Genomic DNA, 24,358 nt, shown 5'->3' on the forward strand with positions numbered 1-24,358 from the left:
TTGCCTGGTGAGCCGAGAGCTGATGTCCACCCTGTGGTCAGTCTGTCTCCCCACATCCCGCAGGAGGGCTGGTTTTCCTGCCTCCTGGGGCAGGGTCATGCCTGTGTATACAGCAGGACGCACAGCAGTGCATGCAGCAGGCCTGATGCCCGCCCTTGCCATGTAGTCGGGGGCTTGGTGAGGGTGGAACATCCTGACGGGACATGGGGCCGACCCTGGGGAAGATGTTGGGGTGAAATGTTTGGAGCTTCCAGAGGGAACATTCACCTGTCCCAATGGGAGGACGGAGGACACTGAACAAAGGTGGGCAGGCAGGGGAGCCCAGGGAGGGTCCTGGGTCATCCATGAGGCAGGACCAGGGGTGTGGAGCTAGGGTTGGGGGCGGTGGGGATGAGAGGCTGATCGCCAGACAGTGAAGGGACGGACCATCTGAGGCAGGGGGGAAGATGGAGACCGTGCCTGACGGGAGGACGGAGAGACCAGCAGGCGGCGCTGTAGGCGCGGGATCAGGGCTGCTCCCTGCAGGGTGGCGCCCGAGCCCACACCGCTGGAAACGACCCGGTGCCCGACCAGACACCCAGAGGATGGAGGACCGTATGGGCGGGAAGAGATTGGAAAAGTCACCCCATCTCCACATCTCCTGGTGCTCGGGTTCCCCCTCCAGCCTCTTTCCTTAGAGTCTCCCCACCTGGGGAAGTCAGCACCTTCAACAGCCGGATGCATGGCTTGGAATTTGTCCAGGGGATGGAGGGGAAGGTGGGGAAGGAATGAGACAAAATCCCTACATGTTTGGACAGGCACATGCCACTCTAAATTTCAATCAGGAAGAGGAATTTCCCTAAGGCTCAGGTTGCCCCAGTGACCAGAATGGGGATTGAAGCAATATTAAGGAAAAACCCTTACACCTTTTGGGCCAACCAGACATGAGGGAAACGCAAATCAACACTACAAAGAGGTATCACTTCCCACCAGTCAAAATAGCCATCCTCACAAAGTGTAAACACAAGAAATGCAGAAGAGGGCGTGGAGAAAAGGGAACCCTGCTAAGCTGATGGTGGGAGTGTAAATTGCTAACAGCCACCCTGGAGAAGTGTATGGTGTTTCCTAAAAAAATCTAAAAAATAGAGCTACAGCACATACGGCACTTCCACTCGTGGGCGTATACGTTGGGAAAACCATAAATGGAAAGGACATGTGCACCCCAACGTTTAGTGCAGCCCAGTTTGCAAGAGCCTCGACTTGGGGGCAACCTAAATGTCCTTGGAAGGAAAAAAATGATAAAGAAGATGTGGTACTTATGTACAATGAAATAATTCTCAGCCATGAAATGAATGAAATAAGGCCAGTTGCAGCAACTCGCATGGAACAATATAGGATCATACTGAGTGACATAAGTCAGACAGAGAAAAAGACTTATCATATTATGTCACTTATAAGTGGATTCTAAACATGGATACAAATGAACTAACACACAAAACAAACAGAGTCACAGATTTAGAAAACACACTTATGGCTACTAAAGGGGAAAGGTGGGGTGGGGAGAGGCATAAACCAGGAGGTTGAAATTAGCATAGATACCCTTCCACAGGCAAAATAGGTCATCGACAGGGACCTACTGTATAGGACATAGAAGTCGACTCAACACACTGTAATCACCAGAATAGAATCTGTAAGACTGGTAAGAATCTGGAAAAGAATATATAGATGTCACTCTGTAAGTGAATCAAGGGGATATACACAGGAAGGAGACACAGCATTGCAAATCAGCTATACTCCACTATTAAAAAAAAAGATAATTAAAAAAGACAGAGAGGGAGTGTGAGAGAGGAGAGAAATTCTTAGTAAATTCTTCAAGGGCAGTGACCGAACCTAGTGTCACATCTTGCAGACGCATAGCTGTCTAGGCCCCTAACAGTGGACACTCGTGGGGCTGAGTGACCCGGTGAGGATGTGCCAGCAAATGCAGCCTCACTGCAGCTGTACTGCCCCGTCATCACTCCATGAGCCCTAAGTCTCCAGGCGCAGGGAGCCAACCTACAGCTAAAACATGCCTGGGACACCCAGAGGGTGGTGGACCATCTGGGTTGGAAGAGTCTGGAAAAGTCACCTCATCTCCACATCTCCTGGGGGTGGGGTTTCCCCCTCCATCCTCTTTCCATAGAGTCTCCACACCTTGGGAAGGAGGCCCCCTCAACAGCCGGTTTGCACATCTTGTAATAATTCCGGGTGATAAAGGGAAAGCAGGGGGCAGGGAAGGAATGAGACACAAGCTCCAGGTGATTGGACAGGCACATTCCACTCTAATTTCCAATCAGGAAGAGGTGTTTCCCGATAGTTTAGGATGCCCCTGACACCAGAATTGGGCGTGAAGCAATCCTGCTGTTTTGTGGTCGGTAACAACAGTGTGAAAATCGGTGCTCAGGGTCACTGCAATTCACAAAGCCTGCAGCGATGTAAATGACACCTAATGTCGAAAAATGTCTCGGGGTACATAAGAAAAGGACTTGAAAACAAGGCCGAATTGCTGGAACATGATTTCAAGAGGTAGATTGGACTCGCCATTACAGCACATGAAATGCTGCTCAACATCGCCAAGGATTCAGTTGCCAAAAAGGGCTTAAGGAGTTTTCCTTAAAGCCGTGTGCACTTTTTGGGCAACCAGACAAGAGGGAAAAGCAAATCAACACTACAAAGAGCTGTCACTTCGCACCACTCAAAATGGCCATCCTCACAAAGTGTAAAAACAAGAAATGCAAGAGAGGGAGTGGAGAAAAGGGACCCCTGCTACGCCGATGGTGGGAATGTAAATTGCTAACAGCCACTCTGGAGAAAAGTATAGAGCTTCCCAAAAAATCCACAAAATAGAGCTACAGAGCACATGGCATTCCACTCCTGGGTGTATATCGTGTGAAGACCATAAATCGCCAGGACACAGGCACCCAACCTTTAGGGCAGCCCTGTTTGCAGGAGCCTCGACTTGGCAGCAACCTCAATGTCCTTCGAAGGCAAAAATGGATAAAGAAGATGTGGTACTTCTGTACAATGGAATATTACTTAGCCATGAAATTAATGAAGTAAGGGCAGTTGCAGCAACTCGCATGGACCTAGATAGGATCATAGTAAGAGACATAAGTCAGAGAAAGAGACTTTTCATACGATATCACTTATAGATGGAATCTAAAAATGGATGCAAATGAACTAATTCGCAAAACACAGAGACCTAGATTTAGAAAACACACTTCTGACTACTAACCGGGAAAGGTGGGGTCAGGAAAGCCTAAACCAGGAGGTTGAAATTAGCACACACACCCTTCCACAGACAAAATAGGTAATCAACACGGAGATACAGTATAGCACACAGAACTCGACTCAACACACTGTAATCACCGGGAAAGGATATATAAGACAGGTAAGAATCTGGAAAAGAATACACAGATGTCTCTCTGTAAGTGAATCAAGTGGATGTACACCAGAAAGAAACACAGCATTGTAACTCAGCTATACTCCACATTAAAAATAAAGAGAGACAGAGAGGAATTCTAAGTAAATTCTTTCAGGGGCCGCCACCCAACCTGGTGTCACGTCATGTAGACCCAGAGCTGGCTAGGGTCGTAAGGCTGGACACTCGTGGGGCTGAGTGACCTGGTGAGGATGGGTCAGCAAATGCAGCCCCCCTGGAGTGGAACTGCCATTCCCCGCCGCATGGGTCCCTAATCTCCAGGTGCAGGGAGCCTACCTACAGCTGAAGCATGCCGGGGACACACAGAGGGTGGTGGACCGTCTGGGCAGGAGGAGATTGGAAAAGTCACCCTATCTCCACATCTCCTGCTGGTGGGGTCCCCCCGCAGCCTCCTTCCTTGGAGTCTCCCCACCGGGGGAAGGCAGCACCTTCAACAGCAGGTTTGCGCTGCTTCGAATTTGTCCAGGGCATGAAAGGGAGGGGGGGAAGGAATGAGACACAAGCCCTAGGTGTTTGGAAGGCACATGCCACTCTAATCTCCAATCTGGAAGAGGAATTGCCCGAAGGCTCAGGTTGCCCCAGTAACCAGAATGGGGCCTGAGGCAATCCTGCCGCTCTGTGGCCGGTTCCAGAAACAAGTTGAAAACCTGTGCTAAGGGGCACTGCAATGCACAAAGCCTGCAGGACTGTAAATGACACCTAGCGTTGAAAAATGGGGTAAGTGTTTGAAAGAGACTTGAAAACAAGGCAGAATTGCAGGAACCGGATTTCAAGAGGTAGATTGGACTCGCCGTGAACGCAGATGAAAAGCTGTTCAACATCGCCTACGATTCGGGTGGCCAAAAACGCCGAACGCCTTTTGGCCACCCAAACCTGGGGAAATGCAAATCAACAGTACAAAGAGGTATCACTTTGCACCAGTCAGAATGGTCACCCTCACAAACTTAAAAACAAGAAATGCAGGAGATGGCGTGGAGAAAAGGGAGCCCTGCTACGCTGATGGTGGGAATGTAAATTGCCAACGGCCACTCTGGAGAAGTGTACATTGTTTCCTAAAAAAATCCACAAAACAGAGCTACAGAGCATGCGGCATTCCACTCCTGGGCGTATATCGTGTGAAAACCATAAATCGCCAGGACACAGGCACCCCAACTTTTAGTGGAGCCCTGTTTACAAGAGTCTCAACTTGGAAGCAACCTTAATGTCCTTGGAAGGTAACAATGGATAAAGAAGATGTGGTACTTATGTACAATGGAATAATTCTCAGCCATGAAATGAATGAAATAAGGCCAGTTGTAGCAACTCGCATGGAACTAGATAGGATCATACTAAGTGACATAAGTCAGACAGAGAAAGAGTCTTATCATATGATATTACTTATAGGTGGAATCTAAAAATGGATACCAATGAACTCACAAAACAGAAACAGAGTCACAGATTTAGAAAACAAACTTATGACTACCAAAGTGGAAAGGTGGAATGGGGCTAGGCATAAACAAGGAGGTTGAAATTAGCATGCATATCCTTCCATAGTGAAAATAGATCATTGATAAGGACCTACTTGTATAGCACAGAGATCTCGACTCAGTACACTGTAATCCTCGGAAAAGAATGTACCAGAAACAAACACACAGATACAGAAAACAGACTTGCGGTTGTCAAGAAGGGGGTGAGGGAAACATTGTGAATTTTGGAATAGCAGATGCACACTATTGTACATAGGATGGATAAACCCAAGTTCTTACTGTACAGCAGAGGGAACTGTATTCAATACCCTGTGATAAGCTCTAATGGAAAAGAATAAATATATATATATAACTGAATCACTTTGGTGCACAGCAGAAATTAACATAACATTGTATATATGCTGGAAAGGGTGTGGAAAATAGGGAATCCTCCTGAGCTGTTGGTGGGAATGTAAATTGATACAGCCACTATGGAAAACAGTATAGAGATTCCTTAAAAACTAAAACTAGAACTACCATTTGACCCAGCAATTCCACTATCGGGCATATACCCTGAGAAAACCATAATTCAAAAAGATACACGTACCACAATGTTCACTGCAGCACTATTTACAATAGCCATGACATGGAAGCAACCTAAATGTCCATCGACAATTGAATGGATAAAGATGATGTGGCACATATGTACAATGGAATATTACTCAGCGATAAAAAGGAACGAAAGTGAGTTATTTCTAGTGAGGTGGATGGATCTAGAGTCTGTCATACAGAGTGAGGTAAGTCAGAAAGAGAAAAACAAATACCGTACGATAATGCATATATATGTAATCTGAAAAGTGGTACTGACGAACCTAGTGACAGGGCAGGAATAAAGACACAGATGTAGAGAACAGACTTGAGGACACAGGGGGCAGAAGGGGAGGCTGGGACGTAGTGAGAGAATAGCATTGACATATATACACTACCAAATGTCAAATAACTAGTGGGAAGCTGCTGCATAGCACAGGGAGATCAGCTCAGTGCTTTGTGATGATGTAGAGGGGTGGGATAGTAAGGGTGGGAAGAGGGTCAAGAGGGAGGGGATATGGGGAATATATGTATACATATAGCTGATTCACTTTTTTGTACAGCAGAAACTAACACAACGTTATAAAGCAATTGTACTCCAAAAAAGATGTATAAAAAAAAATACAACATTGTAAATCATCTATACTTGAAAATATTTTTTAAATGCAGAAAAATTTTTTAAATGTAAGTTTTTTGTGTGTAGGTACCACAGGTTCAATATATAAATTATGTCAAATTGATTACATTGTTTTTCAAAGTAAAGTATTTTTGATATTTTACATCAGCTTCATAATATAAATGCAGAAAAACTATATTATTTTTTTCTTAAAGTTCAGAAATAGCCATTTTGCTCATTCGGTATACTATAAACCACTAACTTTATTAAAAACGGATTCGTGACCTCTTCCCTCCAAAGAAATATTTCTCCACTCTCCCAAGTTTAATAGAATGTCCCACTAGGAACTGACTTCCCACCTTAGAGACATGAGATTTGCATCCTGAAATCTCTTTCTTGCAAAAATGCCCAATTCACATCCAAGCATTACAGAAAAGAAACGCTTTTTTACAGATCTCAAATTCCATGCAACTTTACTCAAGACACCATGTATTTTTAAATTATCAACACTCACCTGAGGTCTTTAAAAATCAACAAAAACATAATTTTGTGCTCTCTTTCATTTATTCTGGTTCTAAGTTGCCATTTCTAAATGAAAGTATTTAAGTATGTTAATGTCACCTTATAACATCCTATTTCAAATGACTACCTTCTCTCCAAAGATGAAATATGAGGAACTCATAGTTGGGCTCTCCAAAGATTTACTCTCTGAATCTGTATTATCCTTCTGCTGAACTCCACACTGTTCATTATTCTCTGAGAATAGTCTTTTTCTTGTATGGCCATCTCACATGCTGTTTCATTTCCTGTATCTTTTTGCTACAATTTTATGCCTAGTTTATTTCTGGGAAAATGCATTATTTCAAATTGATAATTATACACATAAAGACTTCTCTATAATTCCCTGATTGTTTCAAGAACTCCTTTTTTTTTTTAATACCTAGATTCTGAGGCTCTCCACAAAGTATTACTAAAATTGCATCGACGTAAGTATCTATATATTAATCACACAATAATACATTTACAATTGTATTATGATTTATTGCTAATTTTGGAGCATAAACATAGCTGTCTTATTTACCACCCTCTTGGAAATCACTTTAATATTTGCACTTAGGATTTGAAAGAGAATGGATAAATAAACTGAAGAATATGTAAATACTATTTATATATTTCTCATAAAATTAGGTGATTATCTATCCTTTATCCAGAAGAAAGAAGAGCCCAGATACTCTGCAGGCATGATACTTGAGAATGGAGGGTGTTACAGCAGGAAAACATGCAATAATCCATTCAGCAGAGTTTACCTGTGACCAGCTGGGGTTAGTGACCTATGCATTCCTTACATGCAACATATCAGTAGTGGAAAAGGGAATTTGTCAGTTGTGGAAATAAGTATAATGAAATATTGTAGCAGGTCATGCTCATACATTCAACACAGGTACGATCAAAATTATACTCAATTCTAGTAAATCTAAGTCTGTATCTGTTACTTTGTCTTTAACTATGAAATGTCAGAACTTACAAAAAAAAAGGTGTTTGTTTGTTTGTTTGTTTGTTTTAATTACGGTCGTTGTAAGACATAGCCCAGCACTGCTAATGTGACTTAGTGATTCTCTCATCAGGAAACACAGTTTCTACTTCCTTGTTTATTCTCCACATCCTGTAGTAAGTAAAGTTTCAATGAAAGATAAATCTACATGGCAAAAAGAAAAGAAAACTTACATGTGTTGATAAGATCATTTCTGACAGGTTTTACCACCTATGTCAGTGTTTCTGGGGATGGACCCAAGCCAGAGTTTGTGACATTTTCACTGATGTCATTCCCCTTGATCCTCAATGTGAAAGTCGATAAAAATGTTTTCTATTTTTTCTTCTTTAAGAAATTAATCTCTCCTGATTAGAACATTTCAAGGTCTCTCCCTGTGCTAATTTAGTAAAGGTAAAAGTGAAACAAGAAAGAAGCAAACTATACAGGGAGCAATATATAGGATTCCTTTACCTAATGTATTTATCTGATATACCCAAATATTGATAAATATAGATTCATTTCATGATGGTCAAAAAAAGAGAAGCAGGAACCTCCATTCCAACAGTATACATAAAATGGAATCAATACTGCATAAGCTCCAGCTTAAGCTTAGCTACGAGGTACTAACTCTTCTCATAAAGAAGCAATAGTTCTCCATCATTTGAAGCACACTGAGGACTCAGACAGCTGGACACTGAGGGTGTAGTCTCCTCACTCGAATTCTGTACCTGCATCACAGAGCCATGAAATATTCCCAAAGAATTATTAAGGATGAGGGGGGGAGCCAAAATAAAAAAGATGCATCCATAGTCTGCCCTACCATCTGTTCTGCTGGATATTACCACCATCTTGGCCCAATATGACCTTCCCACTTCTCTCTGGGCCTCCCTACTTTCCACCTCCATCCTCTCATTACATCTTACCTACACTTGGGAACAACTCTAGTTTTTCCACTTATCTTTATCAACAAGTAATCCAAATATCAACTGCATGTATAACTGCTTAGAAATCTCAGGTCTGACTCAGTAATCCATGACCTTAGAAGTCTAAAGTTTTCCTAATTCACTTTATTTTTTTTTTTCCTAATTTCCATGTACTTACACTCTCAGGGTCTCCACTGTTCTTAAATTAGTCTTCGCTGCAAAATCTGTCAACCTAGACAAAGACTTAAGTACCACCCTCTAATTATCTCCTAGGCAATCCAGTTTTTAAAAAAGCCTCAGCAAGCCTTATGGACTTTATTAAAGACTCTTTAAGATAACCCATGGGAGATAGCAGTACACCCACAGATATCTATCTAATACACCCTCAGAGTAATTTTTTTTTCTTTTTTATAAAGTCTCTTCTGGCCAATGAAACTCTCAGCTCTTCTTCTTCAACATAGGCAATGTCTCACCCTTCTGATTACTCTCTGCTGTATCCCAGGTCCACTCCTTTTCCTGATAGTACATTCTTTCCCAATTTTTTATGTTGGTAAAATCAAATAACATAAAATATAACATGTTTATTATAAAGTGCACTGTTCAGTGAGATTAAATACATTCACATTATTGGGCGATCAGCATCACCATTTAGCTTTCTAACTCTTTTCTATCTTTTAAAACTGTAACTCTATATCTTTTAAACATAACTTTCCTTTTTGTTCCATAACCACCTGAAAAGCATCATTACCCTCTCAATTTCTGTGATTTTGACTACACTAAGTGCCCCATATAACTGAAATAAGTACTTGTATTGTAATGACTCGCTAAAAGTCACAAAAATGGCATTTTTGGTAGCTAGATTTTCTCAAGATTCATCCATGTTGAAGCTTATTCCTAGGTCTTTTCATTCTTACGACTGAATAATATTCTATTATATGGGTATACCACATTTTGCTTATCCAGGAACTGGTGGATGAACACTTAGGTTCCTTTCATATTTTAGCTACTGTGATTATTACTGCTATAAACATCAGAGTACAAATATCTCTTTAAGACCCCGATTTCAATTCCTTTGGGTATACCTCATAGTAAAATTACTGGATCATGTAGTAATTCTATTTTTCAATATCTGAAAAATTGCCATACTGTTTTGCAAAGCAGCTGTATCATTCTACATTCCCACTGACATAGAACAATGGTTCCATTTCCTTCACATCCTCACCAATACTTGTTTTCTGCTTGTGTGTGTGTGTGTGTGTGTGTGTTTGTGTGTGTATGCATGCACACAAGTATACAAACATGTATTTAGTGATATGGAGCATCTTTTCAAGTGCTTAGTCATTTGTACATCTTTTTTTGAAGAACCATCTATTCAAGCCTTTTATCCATTTTTGAATCAGGGTGTTTGCTTTTTGTTGAGTTGTAGGAGTTCTCTGTATATTCTGAATAGAAATCTCTTGTCAGATAGATGACTTTCAAATATTTTCTCCCATCTTGTGGGTTGCCATTTTATTCTGTTTACGTTTCTTTGATACACATTTGTTAAAAAAAATTATGTACTGCAAATTGTTTATTTTTTCTTAGCTGTGGCTTTGTTGTTCCTTTGTTTCATATTGAGGGAAACACTGCCAAATCCAATGTCATGAAGCTCTTGTCCTGTGTCTTCTTCTAAGACTTTTTATCTTATTAGGTCTTATATTTAGTTTCTTGACACATTTTCAGTAATTTTTGTATATAATGTTAGCTAAGGGTCCATCTTCCTTCTTTTGCATGTTGACAACAACACTTCTCAGCACCATTTGTTGAAAAGACTATCCTTTCTACTTTGAAAAGTTTTGGCAACTTGTCAAAAATCATTTGGCCATATATCAGGGTTTATTTCTGGGTGTTCTATTCTGTTCTATTGGTCTTGAATAAGGGAGAAAATAGTATAATCTATCCAGGTTGATGAAGAGCATAAAGAAAGACCAGGACTGAGAATTAGAAGGGCAATGTAAAACAGCAGGGAGTAAAAGACAGTGTGAGAGAAGATCTTGTACTTGCAAGTTCATGGAAATATGATCATGCTAAAAGCCTGACTTTGAACAACAGAGTAAATGTTTTAGCAAGAAACATAACATTTACTCACCTCTGGGAAATATAGTACGGGCATAAAGATAAACCACACACAAATATATTAAAAAGGGAAGGGTTTTCATGGTGTGAGAATATTGTGGGATTTGAAATACAATTTAATTCTGTTCTACCACTGTCTCTAAAATTTATCAAAGTGTATATACAAGCAATTCCAATTCTGGTAATGTGCTTGACAGGTTTATATCTGAACTTCAGCAGACCAGTAAATGTACATTCATAGTAGGACTATTCCCTAAAGCAAAAAAAAAAAAAAAAAAAAACCTGGAAAGACTATAATTCACTTTGTCAACACACATACAGATGCAATGATGGTTAACAGTCCAAAAAGAGAGGGTGAGCATGGGTGCAAGAGGTTAATCTCCAGGCTGGGGTGGGGTGCAGAGTTTGAGGGTAACACAGATAGAAAAGGCTTTTGTCATATCCTTGATTATCCTTGAGGTATGGAAATTCACAGGTCACTACCTTCATTTCAAAATGAATGAACGCACTATTCAGTTTTTTAAAACAGACAAGTAAACATGAGTTATAGTAAATTTCAAACTGTCACAAATCAAATAGGATACTATGAAAAATTAAATAATATGATTTAAGAATGAAGTGGAGAGATTGTCCAAGATGGTGGCATAGAAAGACCCAGAGCTTGATGCCTCTCATGGGCACACCAAAGTCACAACTATTTACAGAACACCAATTGATGAAAAACGATGGGACCTACCATAAAAGATCTTTTACAGCTAAAGACATAAAAAGACACCACAACAAGACAGGTAGGAAAGGCAAAATGTAGTATAGTTAAGACCCATACCACCAGGTGGGTGGTCCACAAATGGGAGAATAATTACAATTTCAGAAGTGCTCCCAGGTAACAAGGGGTATGAACCCAACATTGGGCTCCCAAGCGCAGGGATCCTGTGCTGGGAAGAAGAGTCCCTAGAAAGTTGGGCTTTGCAGACCAGTCGGGCTTATTTTCCAGAGAGCCAGAGGACTGTGGGAAATGGAGATTCCACTCTTAAAGGATGCCCACAAAATCCCACATGATCTGAGAATCAGAACAGAAGCAGTCATTTGAAAGTATCCCGGGTCACACCTACCTCCTGATCTTGGAGTCTCCCGGAGAGGCAGGAGGCAACTACAGCACAGCCTCAGGACACAGACACTGGCAGCAGCCATTTTGGGGAGCTCCTTCTACCTCGTGGACACTGATACCAGCAAGCATAACTTCAGAATCCTCCTTCTAGCTTATCAGCCTCAGGACCGAGCCCTACCCATCTCCACCATACTATAGACACAAGTACTAGGATGCTGCAGGCCAAGCAACTAACTGAGCAGGGGCATAGCCCCACCCACCAGCAAACAGGCTGCCTTCAGACCCTCTCAATGCACAGCTGCCCCTGGACATGGGCCCAGCCCCCAAAAGCCCCAGGACCAGCCTCCACACCTCAGTGGACAGGCACCAGCCCTAGAGTCCCTGGCCCCTCTGACAAGTGAGCCTACTCTGGCCTTGGAGTCAGCCTCACCATCGGCAGGTGATAACTGCACAGGGACTGGATGGAGCTTGGACCTACCCAACAGCAAACCTGCTCTAGCATTGGGATCAACCTCATACACCAACAGGCACACACCGGCTCCAGGAATACCACAGCCCAGCAGCCTGTGTGACCAGAACACTCACTTGCAGGCCAGAAGCAGCCATGGACTCAGCTGGGACCTGACCCTGCCCATCAGAGTGCCAACACAAGATTAGGGATACCCCAGACCCTGCAGATAGCTGTGTCAGGAACAGTGATCCAACACCAACTCTGCAACTCCTGGGCCCTGCAGCCAGAACGCAGGACCTGTCTCTTCCTCCCAGTAGCCAGCATAGCCCCAGGACCAGTGACTGGGCACTAGCCCTGATATCACCTGGACTGCAGTTCTACCCATAAGTGAACCAGCACTAGATTTGGTGTCCCCCAGAGTTGTGCAGCCAGCTGCCTTATGATTTAGTCTCACCAAGCAGCACAGACAGCCTCCATACAAGGCAGAGCCTGGCAAACAAGCAGTCTGGGGGCAGCCAAGCCTACCAGACCACCCACAGTAGTCAGCCCACCACAGCAGAAGAGCCCAAGCAGCCCACATAGGGGGTACACCTAGAACATATAGTTCTAGTGACCAGGGGACAGTGGGCTGCTGGGACACATAGGACCTCTTCTACAAAAGGCCACTTCTCCAAGGTCAGGAAATGTAACGAACCTATCACATACATAGCAATAAAAACAGCAAGTTAAGAAAAATGAGGTGACACAGAAACATGATCCAAATGAAGGAACGAGATAAGAACCTAGAAGAAGATCTAAGTGAAGTGGAGATAGCCAATCTCCTCAAGAAAGGGTTCAAGGTAATGATTGTAAAGATGATCAAAGAACTCAAGAGAATGGGCTTCCCTCGTGGCGCAGCGGTTGAGAAACCGCCTGCCAATGCAGGGGACACGGGTTCGTGCCCCGGTCCGGTAGGATCCCACATGCCACGGAGCAACTAGGCCCGTGAGCCACAACTACTGAGCCTGCGCGTCTGGAGCCTGTGCTCCGCAATGGGAGAGGCCGCGACAGTGAGAGGTCCGCACACCACGATGAAGAGTGGCCCCCGCTCGCCGCAACTGGAGAAAGCCCTTGCACAGAAACGAAGACCCAACACAGCCAAAAATAAATAAATAAATTTATTTAAAAAAAAAAAAAAGAACTCAAGAGAAGAATGGACGACCAGAGCAAGAAGTTAGAAGTTTTTAAAAAAGAGTTAGACTATTAAAGAACAGCCAAACAGAGATGAGGCATACAGTAACTGAAATGAAAAATACACTAAAAGGAAACTACTGTAGACTAAATGATACAGAGGAATGAATCAGAAAACTTAAGGACAGAGTACTGGAAATCGGTGAAGATGAACAGTAAAACAATAAAATAAAATGAAATGGGGACAGTTTAACAGACCACTGAAACAACATCAAGTGTACTAACATTTGCATTATACTGGTCCCAGAAGGAAAAAGGAAAGAGAAAGGGATGGAGAACATACTTGAAGGCATACAAGCTGAAAACTTCCCTAACCTGGGAAAGAAAACAGACATCCAAGCCCAGTGAACACAGTAAGGCCAAAACAGGATCAACCCAAAGAGAACCACATCAAGACACATTGTAATTAAAATGGCAAAAAAATAAAGATAAAAAAGAGACTATTAAAAGGAGCAAAGGAAAAACAACAAGTTACAAACATGGGAACTTGCTTAAAGTTATCAGCTGACTTTTCAGGATAAACTCTGCATGCCAGAGGGCGTGGCATGGTATATTTAAAGTCATGAAAGGGAAAATCCTATAACCAAAAATACTCTACCCAGCAAGGCTCTCCTTCGGATTTGATGGAGAGATCTAAGGTTTTACAGAGAAGCAAAACTAAAAGAAATCAGCATCGCCAAACCAGCTTTATGAGAAATCTTAAAGGGGCTTCACGAGGTGAAAAAGACAAGGCCACAACTGAAACATAAAAATAATGAAAGGAAAATTACTAAAGGAAAAACCTCATTGGTAAAGGCAAATATATTCAGTAAAGGTAGTAAATCAACCATGTACACAGCTAGTAGGAAGGATGAAAGAAAAATGTAATAAAATCATCTATATCCACAATAAGAAGTTAAGGGACACACAAAGCAAGTAGATGTAAAATATGTCAAATTCAGTAATTGTGGTGGAGAAGAGTAAAAATGCAGCGTTGTTAATGTCCATTTGAAATTAAGAGATCAGCAACTTAAAATAATCATACACACACACACACACAAAACTGAAAGAAATCCAAACATAATATTAAACATAGGACTTCCCTGGTGGTGCAGTGGTTAAGAATCTGCCTGCCAATGCAAGGGACAAGGGTTCAAGCCCTGGTCTGGGAAGATCCCACATGCCGCGAAGCAACTAAGCCCGTGCGCCACAACTACTGAGCCTGCACTCTAGAGCTCATGAGCCACAACTACTGAGCCCACATGCCACAACTACTGAAGCCTGTGTGCCTAGAGCCCGTGCTCCACAATAAAGAGAAGCCACCACAATGAGAAGCCTACACACTGCAACAAAGAGTAGCCCCCGCTCGCCGCCACTAGAGAAAGTCCGTGCGCAGCAACGAAGACCCAACACGACCAAAAATAAATAAATTAATTAATTAATTTAAAAATATATATATTGGGGCTTCCCTGGTGGCGCAGTGGTTGAGAATCTGCCTGCCAATGCAGGCGACACGGGTTCGAGCCCTTGTCTGGGAAGATCCCACATGCCGCGGAGCAACTGGGCCTGTGAGCCACAACTACTGAGCATCTGGAGCCTGTGCTCCGCAACAAGAGAGGCCGCGACAGTGAGAGGCCCGCGCACCGCGATGAAGAGTGGCCCCCACTCGCCGCAACTAGAGAAAGCCCTCGCACAGAAACAAAGACCCAACACAGCCAAAAGTAATAAATAAATTAATTAATTTAAAAAAATTTTTAAATATATATATATATATTAAAGATAGTCCTCACATGACAGATGAAGGGAATAAAAGGGGAAGAAAGGAACACTGAAGAAATGAGAAGACAGATCAACCAAGACGGTGAATTTACTGAGAAACAGTCGTTCTTTCCCCCTCTTCCTTTTCTTTTCCTCCTTTTCCAGGTCTCTTTCGGTTCCAATCAAGAGAAGTCTTGAGAGTTCTGAGAATATTTCTCTAAGGGCTTCAAATCACCATACCTACATCCTCTGCCACAACTACACACACAGGAACAAAAATAATCCTCTGCTATCTACTTGTGTAGGAGGGATTCATGCAAAATAAACTCCTACATGGAGACCGACAGGTGAGTTTTCTACCTGTTCTTTATAATGTTCTTCCATTATAGTGAATCCCACACATTATGAGGCAGAAGCGGTTATGTGGGCTTTTCCTCGAAGTCAAAAAACTTGCAGTCATTTCAAGTACCTGATGATCATAGGGTACAGCCAGGGAGGGTGCCGTCCCCCTTGGGGGGGGTGGATAGGCGCCGGCACCTGCGCACCCCCTGATGTACAGCTTCTGGGGAAACAAAGGGCGGTCACACCGCAGACAGCCTGTCAGGCTGGCGGGCCACTGGGCAACCCGACCAGCCTGGAAGTGCCCCATCGGATGCTGAAAGCAAAACTCTGTCCCCTCTGTGAAGCCAGGCAATTTGGGCCAGAGAGTCAGAGGAGACCGGTAATCAACTCCTCCTCTCTGCTCACCTCCTTGGGGTTACAGCAACCCCATCTCCAAACCCAAATCTGACCCTGGAGTGCCAAACTGGGAGTGGCAGGTGGGCTCTGCCGGTGCTTCAGCGCCCTCTGGAGGTTGTCTGCTCTAATGGCAACTCTCCGCCCTTCCTCCTCCTCCTTCCCTAGTCCTGGGGGCTGCCGTGGCCTCCTGCAGCTGCTGGCCTGAATTCATTCTTCTTTTTTCTCCAATTACAATGAACTGTCCTACAGAGGTTTAGAATCTCTTGGAGAAGGAAGATCTTTTAGTCAATACACCTTAACCGTGAGAAGTTAGTTTCAAGAATGAACCTGAGGGCTTCCCTGGTGGCGCAGTGGTTGAGAGTCTGCCTGCCAATGCAGGGGACACGGGTTCGAGCCCTGGTCTGAGAAGATCCCACATGCCGCGGAGCAACTGGCCCGTGAGCCACAACTACTGAGCCTGCGCCTCTGGAGCCTGTGCTCCGCAACAAGAGAGGCCGCGATAGTGAGAGGCCTGCGCACCGCGATGAAGAGTGGCCCCCGCTCGCCGCAACTAGAGAAAGCCCTCGCACAGAAACGAAGACCCAACACAGCCAAAAATAAATAAATTAAAAAAAAAAAAAAAAAAGAATGAACCTGAAATACTGTATTTTTCTCCTGATGATTCCAAGGAGAGACAGCTCATTTTCTAAGTCATAAGAAAAGCCAAGTTATAAATATGATATTCCGAGCCAGAGATGAAAAAGAAGTTTTTAGCACCTCGCCTCATGTCATATAACCGGGATTTAAATCAATCAGCTGCCACTTTTTTTTTTTTTTCCTGGCTGCCTTGGGTCTTTGTTGCTGCTCACGGGCTTTCTCTAGTTGTGGTGAGCGGGGGCTACTCTTCGTTGTGGTGCACGGGCTTCTCATTGCGGTGGCTTCTCTTGTTGAGGAGCACGGGCTCTAAGCATGCGGGCTCAGTAGCTGTGGCACGCGGGCTCTAGAGAGCAGGCTTCAGTATTTGTGGTGCACAGGCTTAGTTGCTCCGCAGCATGTGGGATCTTCCCCGACCAGGGCTTGAACCCGTGTCCCCTGCATTGGCAGACGGATTCTTAACCACTGTGCCACCAGGGAAGTCCCCTGTCACTGGTTTTTAAATCACATGACCCGACTTTAAATCCATCAGCTGGACAAAGAGGAGCCTGAAACAAGATGACGGAGTAGAAGGAGGTGCTCTCACTCCCTCTTGTGAGAACACCAGAATCACAACTAGCTGCTGGACAATCATCGACAGGAAGACACTGGAACTCACCAAAAAAGATACCCCACATCTAAAGACAAAGGAGAAGCCACAGTGAGATGGTAGGAGGGGCGCAATCACAGTAAAATCAAATCCCATAACTGCTGGTTGGGTGACTCACAGACTGGAGAACACTTACACCACAGAAGTTCACCCACTGGAGTGAAGGTTCTGAGCCCCACGTCAGGCTTCCCAACCTGGGGGTCCGGCAACGGGAGGAGGAATTCATAGAGAATCAGACTTTGAAGGCTAGTGGGATTTGACTGCAGGACTTTGACAGGACTGGGGAAAACAGAGACTCCACTCTTGGAGGGCACACACAAAGTAGTGTGCGCATCGGGACCCAGGGGAAGGAGCAGTGACCCCATGGGAGACTGAACCAGACCTACCTGCTAGTGTTGGAGGGTCTCCTGCAGAGGCGGGGGGTGGCTGTGGCTCACCGTGGGGACACGAACACTGGCAGCAGAAGTTCTGGGAAGTACTCCTTCGTGTGAGCCCTCCCAGAGTCTGCCATTAGCCCTACCAAAGAGCCCAGGTAGGCTCCACTGTTGGGTTGCCTCAGGCCAAACAACCAACAGGGAGGGAACCCAGCTCCACCCATCAGCAGTCAAGCGGATTAAAGTTTTACTGAGCCCTGCCCACCAGAGCAACACCCAACTCTACCCACCACCAGTCCCTCCCATCAGGAAACCTGCACAAGCCTCTTAGATAGCCTCATCCACCAGAGGGCAGACAGCAGAAACAAGAAGAACTACAATCCTGCAGCCTGTGGAACAAAAACCACATTCACAGAAAGATAGACAAGATGAAAAGGCAGAGGGTTATGTACCAGATGAAGGAACAAGATAAAACCCCAGAAAAACAACTGAATGAAGTGGAGATAGGCAAACTTCCAGAAAAAGAATTCAGAATAATGATAGTGAAGATGATGCAAGACCTCGGAAAAACAATGGAGGCAAAGATTTAGAAGATGCAAGAAATGTTTAACAAAGACCTAGAAGAATTAAAGAACAAACAAACAGAGATGAACAATACAATAACTGAAATGAAAAATACTCTAGAAGGAATCAATAGCAGAATAACTGAGGCAGAAGAACAGATAAGTGACCTGGAAGACAGAATGGTGGGATTCACTGCTGCAGAACAGAATAAAGAAAAAAGAATGAAAAGAAATGAAGACAGCCTAAGAGACCTCTGGGACAACATTAAATGCAACAACATTCGCATTATAGGGGTCCCAGAAGGAGAAGAGAGAGAGAAAGGACCCAAGAAAATATTTGAAGAGATTAGAGTCGAAAACTTCCCTAACATGGGAAAGGAAATAGCCACCCAAGTCCAGGGAGTGCAGAGAGTCCCAGGTAGGATAAATCCAAGGAGAAACATGCCAAGACACATAGTAATCAAACTGACAAAAATTAAAGACAAAGAAAAATTATTGAAAGCAGAGAGGGAAAAAAGACAAATAACATACAAGGGAACTCCCATAAAGTTAACAGCTGATGTCTCAGCAGAAACTCTACAAGCCAGAAGGGAGTGGCATAATATATTTAAAGTGATGAAAGGGAAGAACCTACAACCAAGATTACTCTACCCAGCAAGGATCTCATTCAGATTCGATGGAGATATCAAAAGCTTTACAGACAAGCAAAAGCTAAGAGAATTCAGCACCACCAAACCAGCTTTACAACAAATGCTAAAGGAACCTTTCTAGGCAAGAAACACAAGAGAAGAAAAAGACCCACGAAAACAAACCCAAATCAATTAAGAAAATGGTAATAGGAACATACATATTGATAATCACCTTGAATGTAAATGGATTAAATGCTCCAACCAAAAGACACAGACAGGCTGAATGGATACAAAAACAAGACCCGTATATATGCTGTCTACAAGAGACCCACTTCAGACCTAGGGACACATGGATTGAAAGTGTGGGGATGGAAAAAGATATTCCATGCAAAGGGATATCAAAAGAAAGCTGGAATAGCAATACTCATATCAGATAAAATAGACTTTAAAATAAAGAATGTTACAAGAGACAAGGAAGGACACTACATAATGATCAAGGGATCAATCCAAGAAGAAGATATAACAATTGTAAATATTTATGCACCCAATATAGGAGCACCTCAATACATAAGGCAAATACTAACAGCCATAAAAGGGGAAATCAACAGTAACACAATCATAGTAGGGGACTTTAACACCCCACTTTCACCAATGGACAGGTCATCCAAAATGAAAATAAATAAGGAAACACAAGCTTTAAATGATACATTAAACAAGATGGACTTAATTGCTATTTATAGGACATTCCATTCAAAAGCAGCAGATTACACTTTCTTCTCAAGTGCGCACGGAATATTCTCCAGGATAGATCACATCTTGGGTCACAAATCAAGCCTCAGTAAATTTTAAAAAATTGAAATCATATCAAGCATCTTTTCTGACCACAATGCTATGAGATTAGAAATGAATTACAGGGAAAAAAACTTAAAAAACACAAACACATGGAGGCTAAACAATACGTTACTAAACAACCAAGAGATCACTGAAGAAATCAAAGAGGAAATCAAAAAATACTTAGAGACAAATGACAATGAAAACACGATGATCCAAAACCTATGGGATGCAGCAAAAGCAGTTCTAAGAGGGGAGTTTACAGCAATACAAGCCTACCTCAAGAAACAAGAAAAATCTCAAATAAACAATCTAACTTTACACCTAAAGGAACTAGAGAAAGAAGAACAAACAAAACCCAAAGTTAGCAGAAGGAAAGAAATCATAAAGATCAGAGCAGAAATAAATGAAATAGAAACAAAGAAAACAATAGCAAAGATCAATAAAGCTAAAAGCTGGTTCTTTGAGAAGATAAACAAAATTGATAAACCATTAGCCAGACTCATCAAGAAAAAGAGGGAGAGGACTCAAATCAATAAAATCAGAAATGAAAAAGAAGTTACAACAGACAGCACTGAAATACAAAGCATCCTAAGAGACTACTACAAGCAACTCTATGCCAATAAAATGGACAACCTGGAAGAAATGGACAAATCCTTAGAAAGGTATAACCTTCCAAGACTGAACCAGGAAGAAATAGAAAATATGAACAGACCAATCACAAGTAATGAAATTGAAACTGTGATTAAAAATCTTCCAACAAACAAAAGTCCAGGACCAGATGGCTTCACAAGTGAATTCTGTCAAACATTTAGAGAAGAGCTAACACCCATCCTTCTCAAACTCTTCCAAAAAATTGCAGAGGAAGGAACACTCCCAAACTCATTCTGTGAGGCCACCATCACCCTGATACCAAAACCAGACAAAGATACTACAAAAGAAGAAAATTACAGACCAATATCACTGATGAATATAGATGCAAAAATCCTCAACAAAATACTAGCAAACAGAATCCAACAACACATTAAAAGGATCATACACCATGATCGAGTGGGATTTATCCCAGGGATGCAAGGATTCTTCAATATATGCAAATCAATCAACGTGATACAGCATATTAACAAACTGAAGAAGAAAAACCATATGATCATCTCAATAGATGCAGAAAAAGCTTTTGACAAAATTCAACACCGATTTATGATAAAAACTCTCCAGAAAGTGGGCATAGAGGGAACCTACCTTAACATAATAAAGGCCATATATGATAAACCTACAGCAAACATCATTCTCAAGGGTGAAAAACTGAAAGCATTTCCTCTAAGATCAGGAACAAGACAAGGATGTCCACTCTCACTGTTATTATTCAACATAGTTTTGGAACTCCTAGCCTCGGCAATCAGAGGAGAAAAAGAAATAAAAGGAATACAAATTGGAAAAGAAGAAGTAAAACTGTCACTGTTTGCAGATGACATGATACTATACATAGAGAATCCTAAAGATGCCACCAGAAAACTACTAGAGCTAATCAATGAATTTGGTAAAGCTGCAGAATACAAAATTAATGCACAGAAATCTCTTGCATGCCTATATACTAATGATGAAAAATCTGAAAGGGAAATTAAGGAAACACTCCCATTTACCATTGCAACAAAAAGAATAAAATACCTAGGGATAAACCTACCTAGGGAGACAAAAGACATGTATGCAGAAAACTATAAGACACTCATGAAAGAAATTAAAGATGATACCAACAGATGGAGAGATATGCCATGTTCTTGGATTGGAAGAATCAATATTGTGAAAATGACTATACTACCCAAAGCAATCTACAGATTCAATGCAATCCCTATCAAATTACCAATGGCATTTTTTACAGAACTAGAACAAAAAATCTTAAAATTTGTATGGAGACAAAAAAGACCCCAAATAGCCAAAGCAGTCTCATGGGGAAAAAAAACGGAGCTGGAGGAATCAGACTCCCTGACTTCAGACTATACTACAAAGCTACATTAATCAAGACAATATGGTACTGGCACAAAAACAGAAACATAGATCAATGGAACAAGATGCAAAGACCAGAGATAAACCCACGCACCTATGGTCAACTAATCTATGACAAAGGAGGCAAGGACATACAATGGAGAAAAGACAGTCTCTTCAAAAAGTGGTGCTGGGAAAACTGGACAGCTACATGTAAAAGAATGAAATTAGAACACTCCCTAACACCATACATAAAAATAAACTCAAAATGGATTAGAGACCTAAATGTAAGACCGGACACTATAGAACTCTTGGAGGAAAACATAGGAAGAACACTCTTTGACATAAATCACAGCAAGATCTTTTTTGACCCACCTCCTAGAGAAATGGAAATAAAAACAAAAATAAACAAATGGGACCTAATGAAACTTAAAAGCTTTTGCACAGCACAGGAAACCATAAACAAGACGAAAAGACAACCCTCAGAATGGGAGAAAATATTTGCAAATGAATCAATGGACAAAGGATTAATCTCCAAAATATATAAACAGCTCATGCAGCTCAATATTAAAAAAACAAACAACCCAATCCAAAAATGGGCAGAAGACCTAAATAGACATTTCTCCAAAGAAGACATACAGATGGCCAAGAAGCACATGAAAAGCTGCTCAACATCACAAATTATTAGAGAAATGCAAATCAAAACTACAATGAGGTACCACCTCACACCAGTTAGAATGGGCGTCATCAGAAAATCTACAAACAACAAATGCTGGAGAGGGTGTGGAGAAAAGGGAACCCTGTTGCACTGTTGGTGGGAATGTAAATTGATACAGCCACTATGGAGAACAGTATGGAGGTTCCTTAAAAAACTAAAAATAAAATTACCATATGATCCAGCAATCCCACTACTGGGCATATACCCAGAGAAAACCATAATTCAAAAAGACACATGCACCCCTATGTTCCTTGCAGCACTATTTACAACAGCCAGGTCCTGGAAGCAATGTAAATGCCCATCGACAGATGAATGGATGAAGAAGTTGTGGTACATACATACAATGGAATATTACTCAGCCATAAAAAGGAACGAATTTGGGTCATTTGTTGAGACGTGGATAGATCTAGAGACTGTCATACAGAGTGAAGTAAGTCAGAAAGAGAAAAACAAATATCGTATATTAATGCATATATGTGGAACCTAGAAAAACGGTACAGATGAACTGGTTTGCAGGGCAGAAATTGAGACACAGATGTAGAGAACAAACGTATGGACACCAAGGGGGGAAAGCCGCAGGACGGTGGGTGTGGTGGTGGGATGAATTGGGAGATTGGGATTGACATGTATACACTGATGTGTATAAAATTGATGACTAATAAGAACCTGCTGTATAAAAAAATAAATTAAATTAAATTTTAAAATTAAAAAAAAAGTTACAGAACTCTAAAGGTGATTTTACCATGTGTAAATTATATCTTAATTTACAAATGGGAAAAATCCACAGTGAGATACCAGCACACACCTGCTAGAATGGTTAAAACTGAAGGACTGAAATACCAAGTGTTGCCAAATATGTGGATGAGCCTTGCTGGTGGGAATGCAAAGTGGTGCAGCCAGTCTGCAAAACAGCCTGGCCGTTTCTTACAAAATTAAATCTGTACCTACCACACAAACCAGCCGTCCCACTCTTACTTACCCAAAAACTTGCCCATGAATTTTTAGAGCAGCTTTATTCATTGTAGCTAAAAGCTGAAACAACTCAAATGTTCATCAGAAGTCATAAAGAGGTAAACATAAATAAACTGTAGAAAAGGCAAACTATACTGATAGAAACCTTATCAGTGGTTTTCTGGGACTGGGGGTTGGGGGGGCCAGGGGAGGACAGAGATTGACAATAAAGGACCACAAAGCAGCTTTCCAGGGGGACAGGACTGTTCTATATCTTGAGGATGGTAACGGTGGTTCCATAACTGTACACATTTGTTAAAATTCAATGAACTGTATGCTAAAAATAGTTTGTAAGCTATATGTCAATAAAGCTGACTTTAAAACTAAAAGAAAATAATAAATTATTCTAATCAAAATGGCATGGTTTAGGCACAAGGTTAGAAAACCATCCCCAAGAAATAGGGATGTAGAGAAACCTGATTTATCATAGAGATGGTGCTGCAAATGCCTGGGGAGAGTAAACAGCACCAGGATGTGTGGTCATCCACATGAGAAAGCTAGCATGACTGAAACCGCAACACACGTTCATACTGAAAACTCCATCCTGCATAACTTCAAGAAGAACACACAGGAGACCATCATTATGACCTCAGAGCTGGGGGGAGGGGAGACGATGTGATACTATTCACAGCGTAGTACACATAGATAGATCGGTGGAACTACATAGAGTAAAAATAGCCTCAGGCTTACACATTACTGGATTTTGACAAGATGCCAAGGTAATTCAGAAGGCAAGGGAAGCTGTTTTCCAAAAATGGTGCTGAAACAACTGGATATCAGTGCAAAAAAAATGAACCTCAACCCCAACCTCATTCCATACGCAAATATGAATTTGAGATGAACGCAGACCTAAAGGTAAAAACTAACACTATATTCTGCACAGTGAAGGAAACCGTCAACAAAATGAAAAGGCAGCCTACTGAATAGGAGAAAATGTTTATTTGCAAGATATTTATCTGATAAGGGGTTAATATCCAAAATATATAAGGGACTCATTGAAACCCATAGCAGAAAAAAATAACCCAATT

The 24,358-nt window shown here is 42.0% G+C and overlaps 1 protein-coding gene across 1 annotated transcript in view; it reads left to right on the plus strand.

Moving 5' to 3' along the window:
- Positions 1-446: 446 nt before the first annotated feature.
- The window catches only part of LOC133089069 (alpha-1,3-mannosyl-glycoprotein 4-beta-N-acetylglucosaminyltransferase-like protein MGAT4E), a 31,023-nt gene continuing 7,111 nt past the window's right edge, over positions 447-24,358 (plus strand). Inside the window, exon 1 of the mRNA XM_061187227.1 lies at positions 447-594. Coding sequence (XP_061043210.1) covers positions 447-594 — 148 coding nt within the window. The remainder of the gene's footprint in view (positions 595-24,358) is intronic.

This window comes from Eubalaena glacialis, chromosome 3 (assembly GCF_028564815.1).
Source record: "Eubalaena glacialis isolate mEubGla1 chromosome 3, mEubGla1.1.hap2.+ XY, whole genome shotgun sequence".
NCBI classification, from domain to species: domain Eukaryota; kingdom Metazoa; phylum Chordata; class Mammalia; order Artiodactyla; family Balaenidae; genus Eubalaena; species Eubalaena glacialis.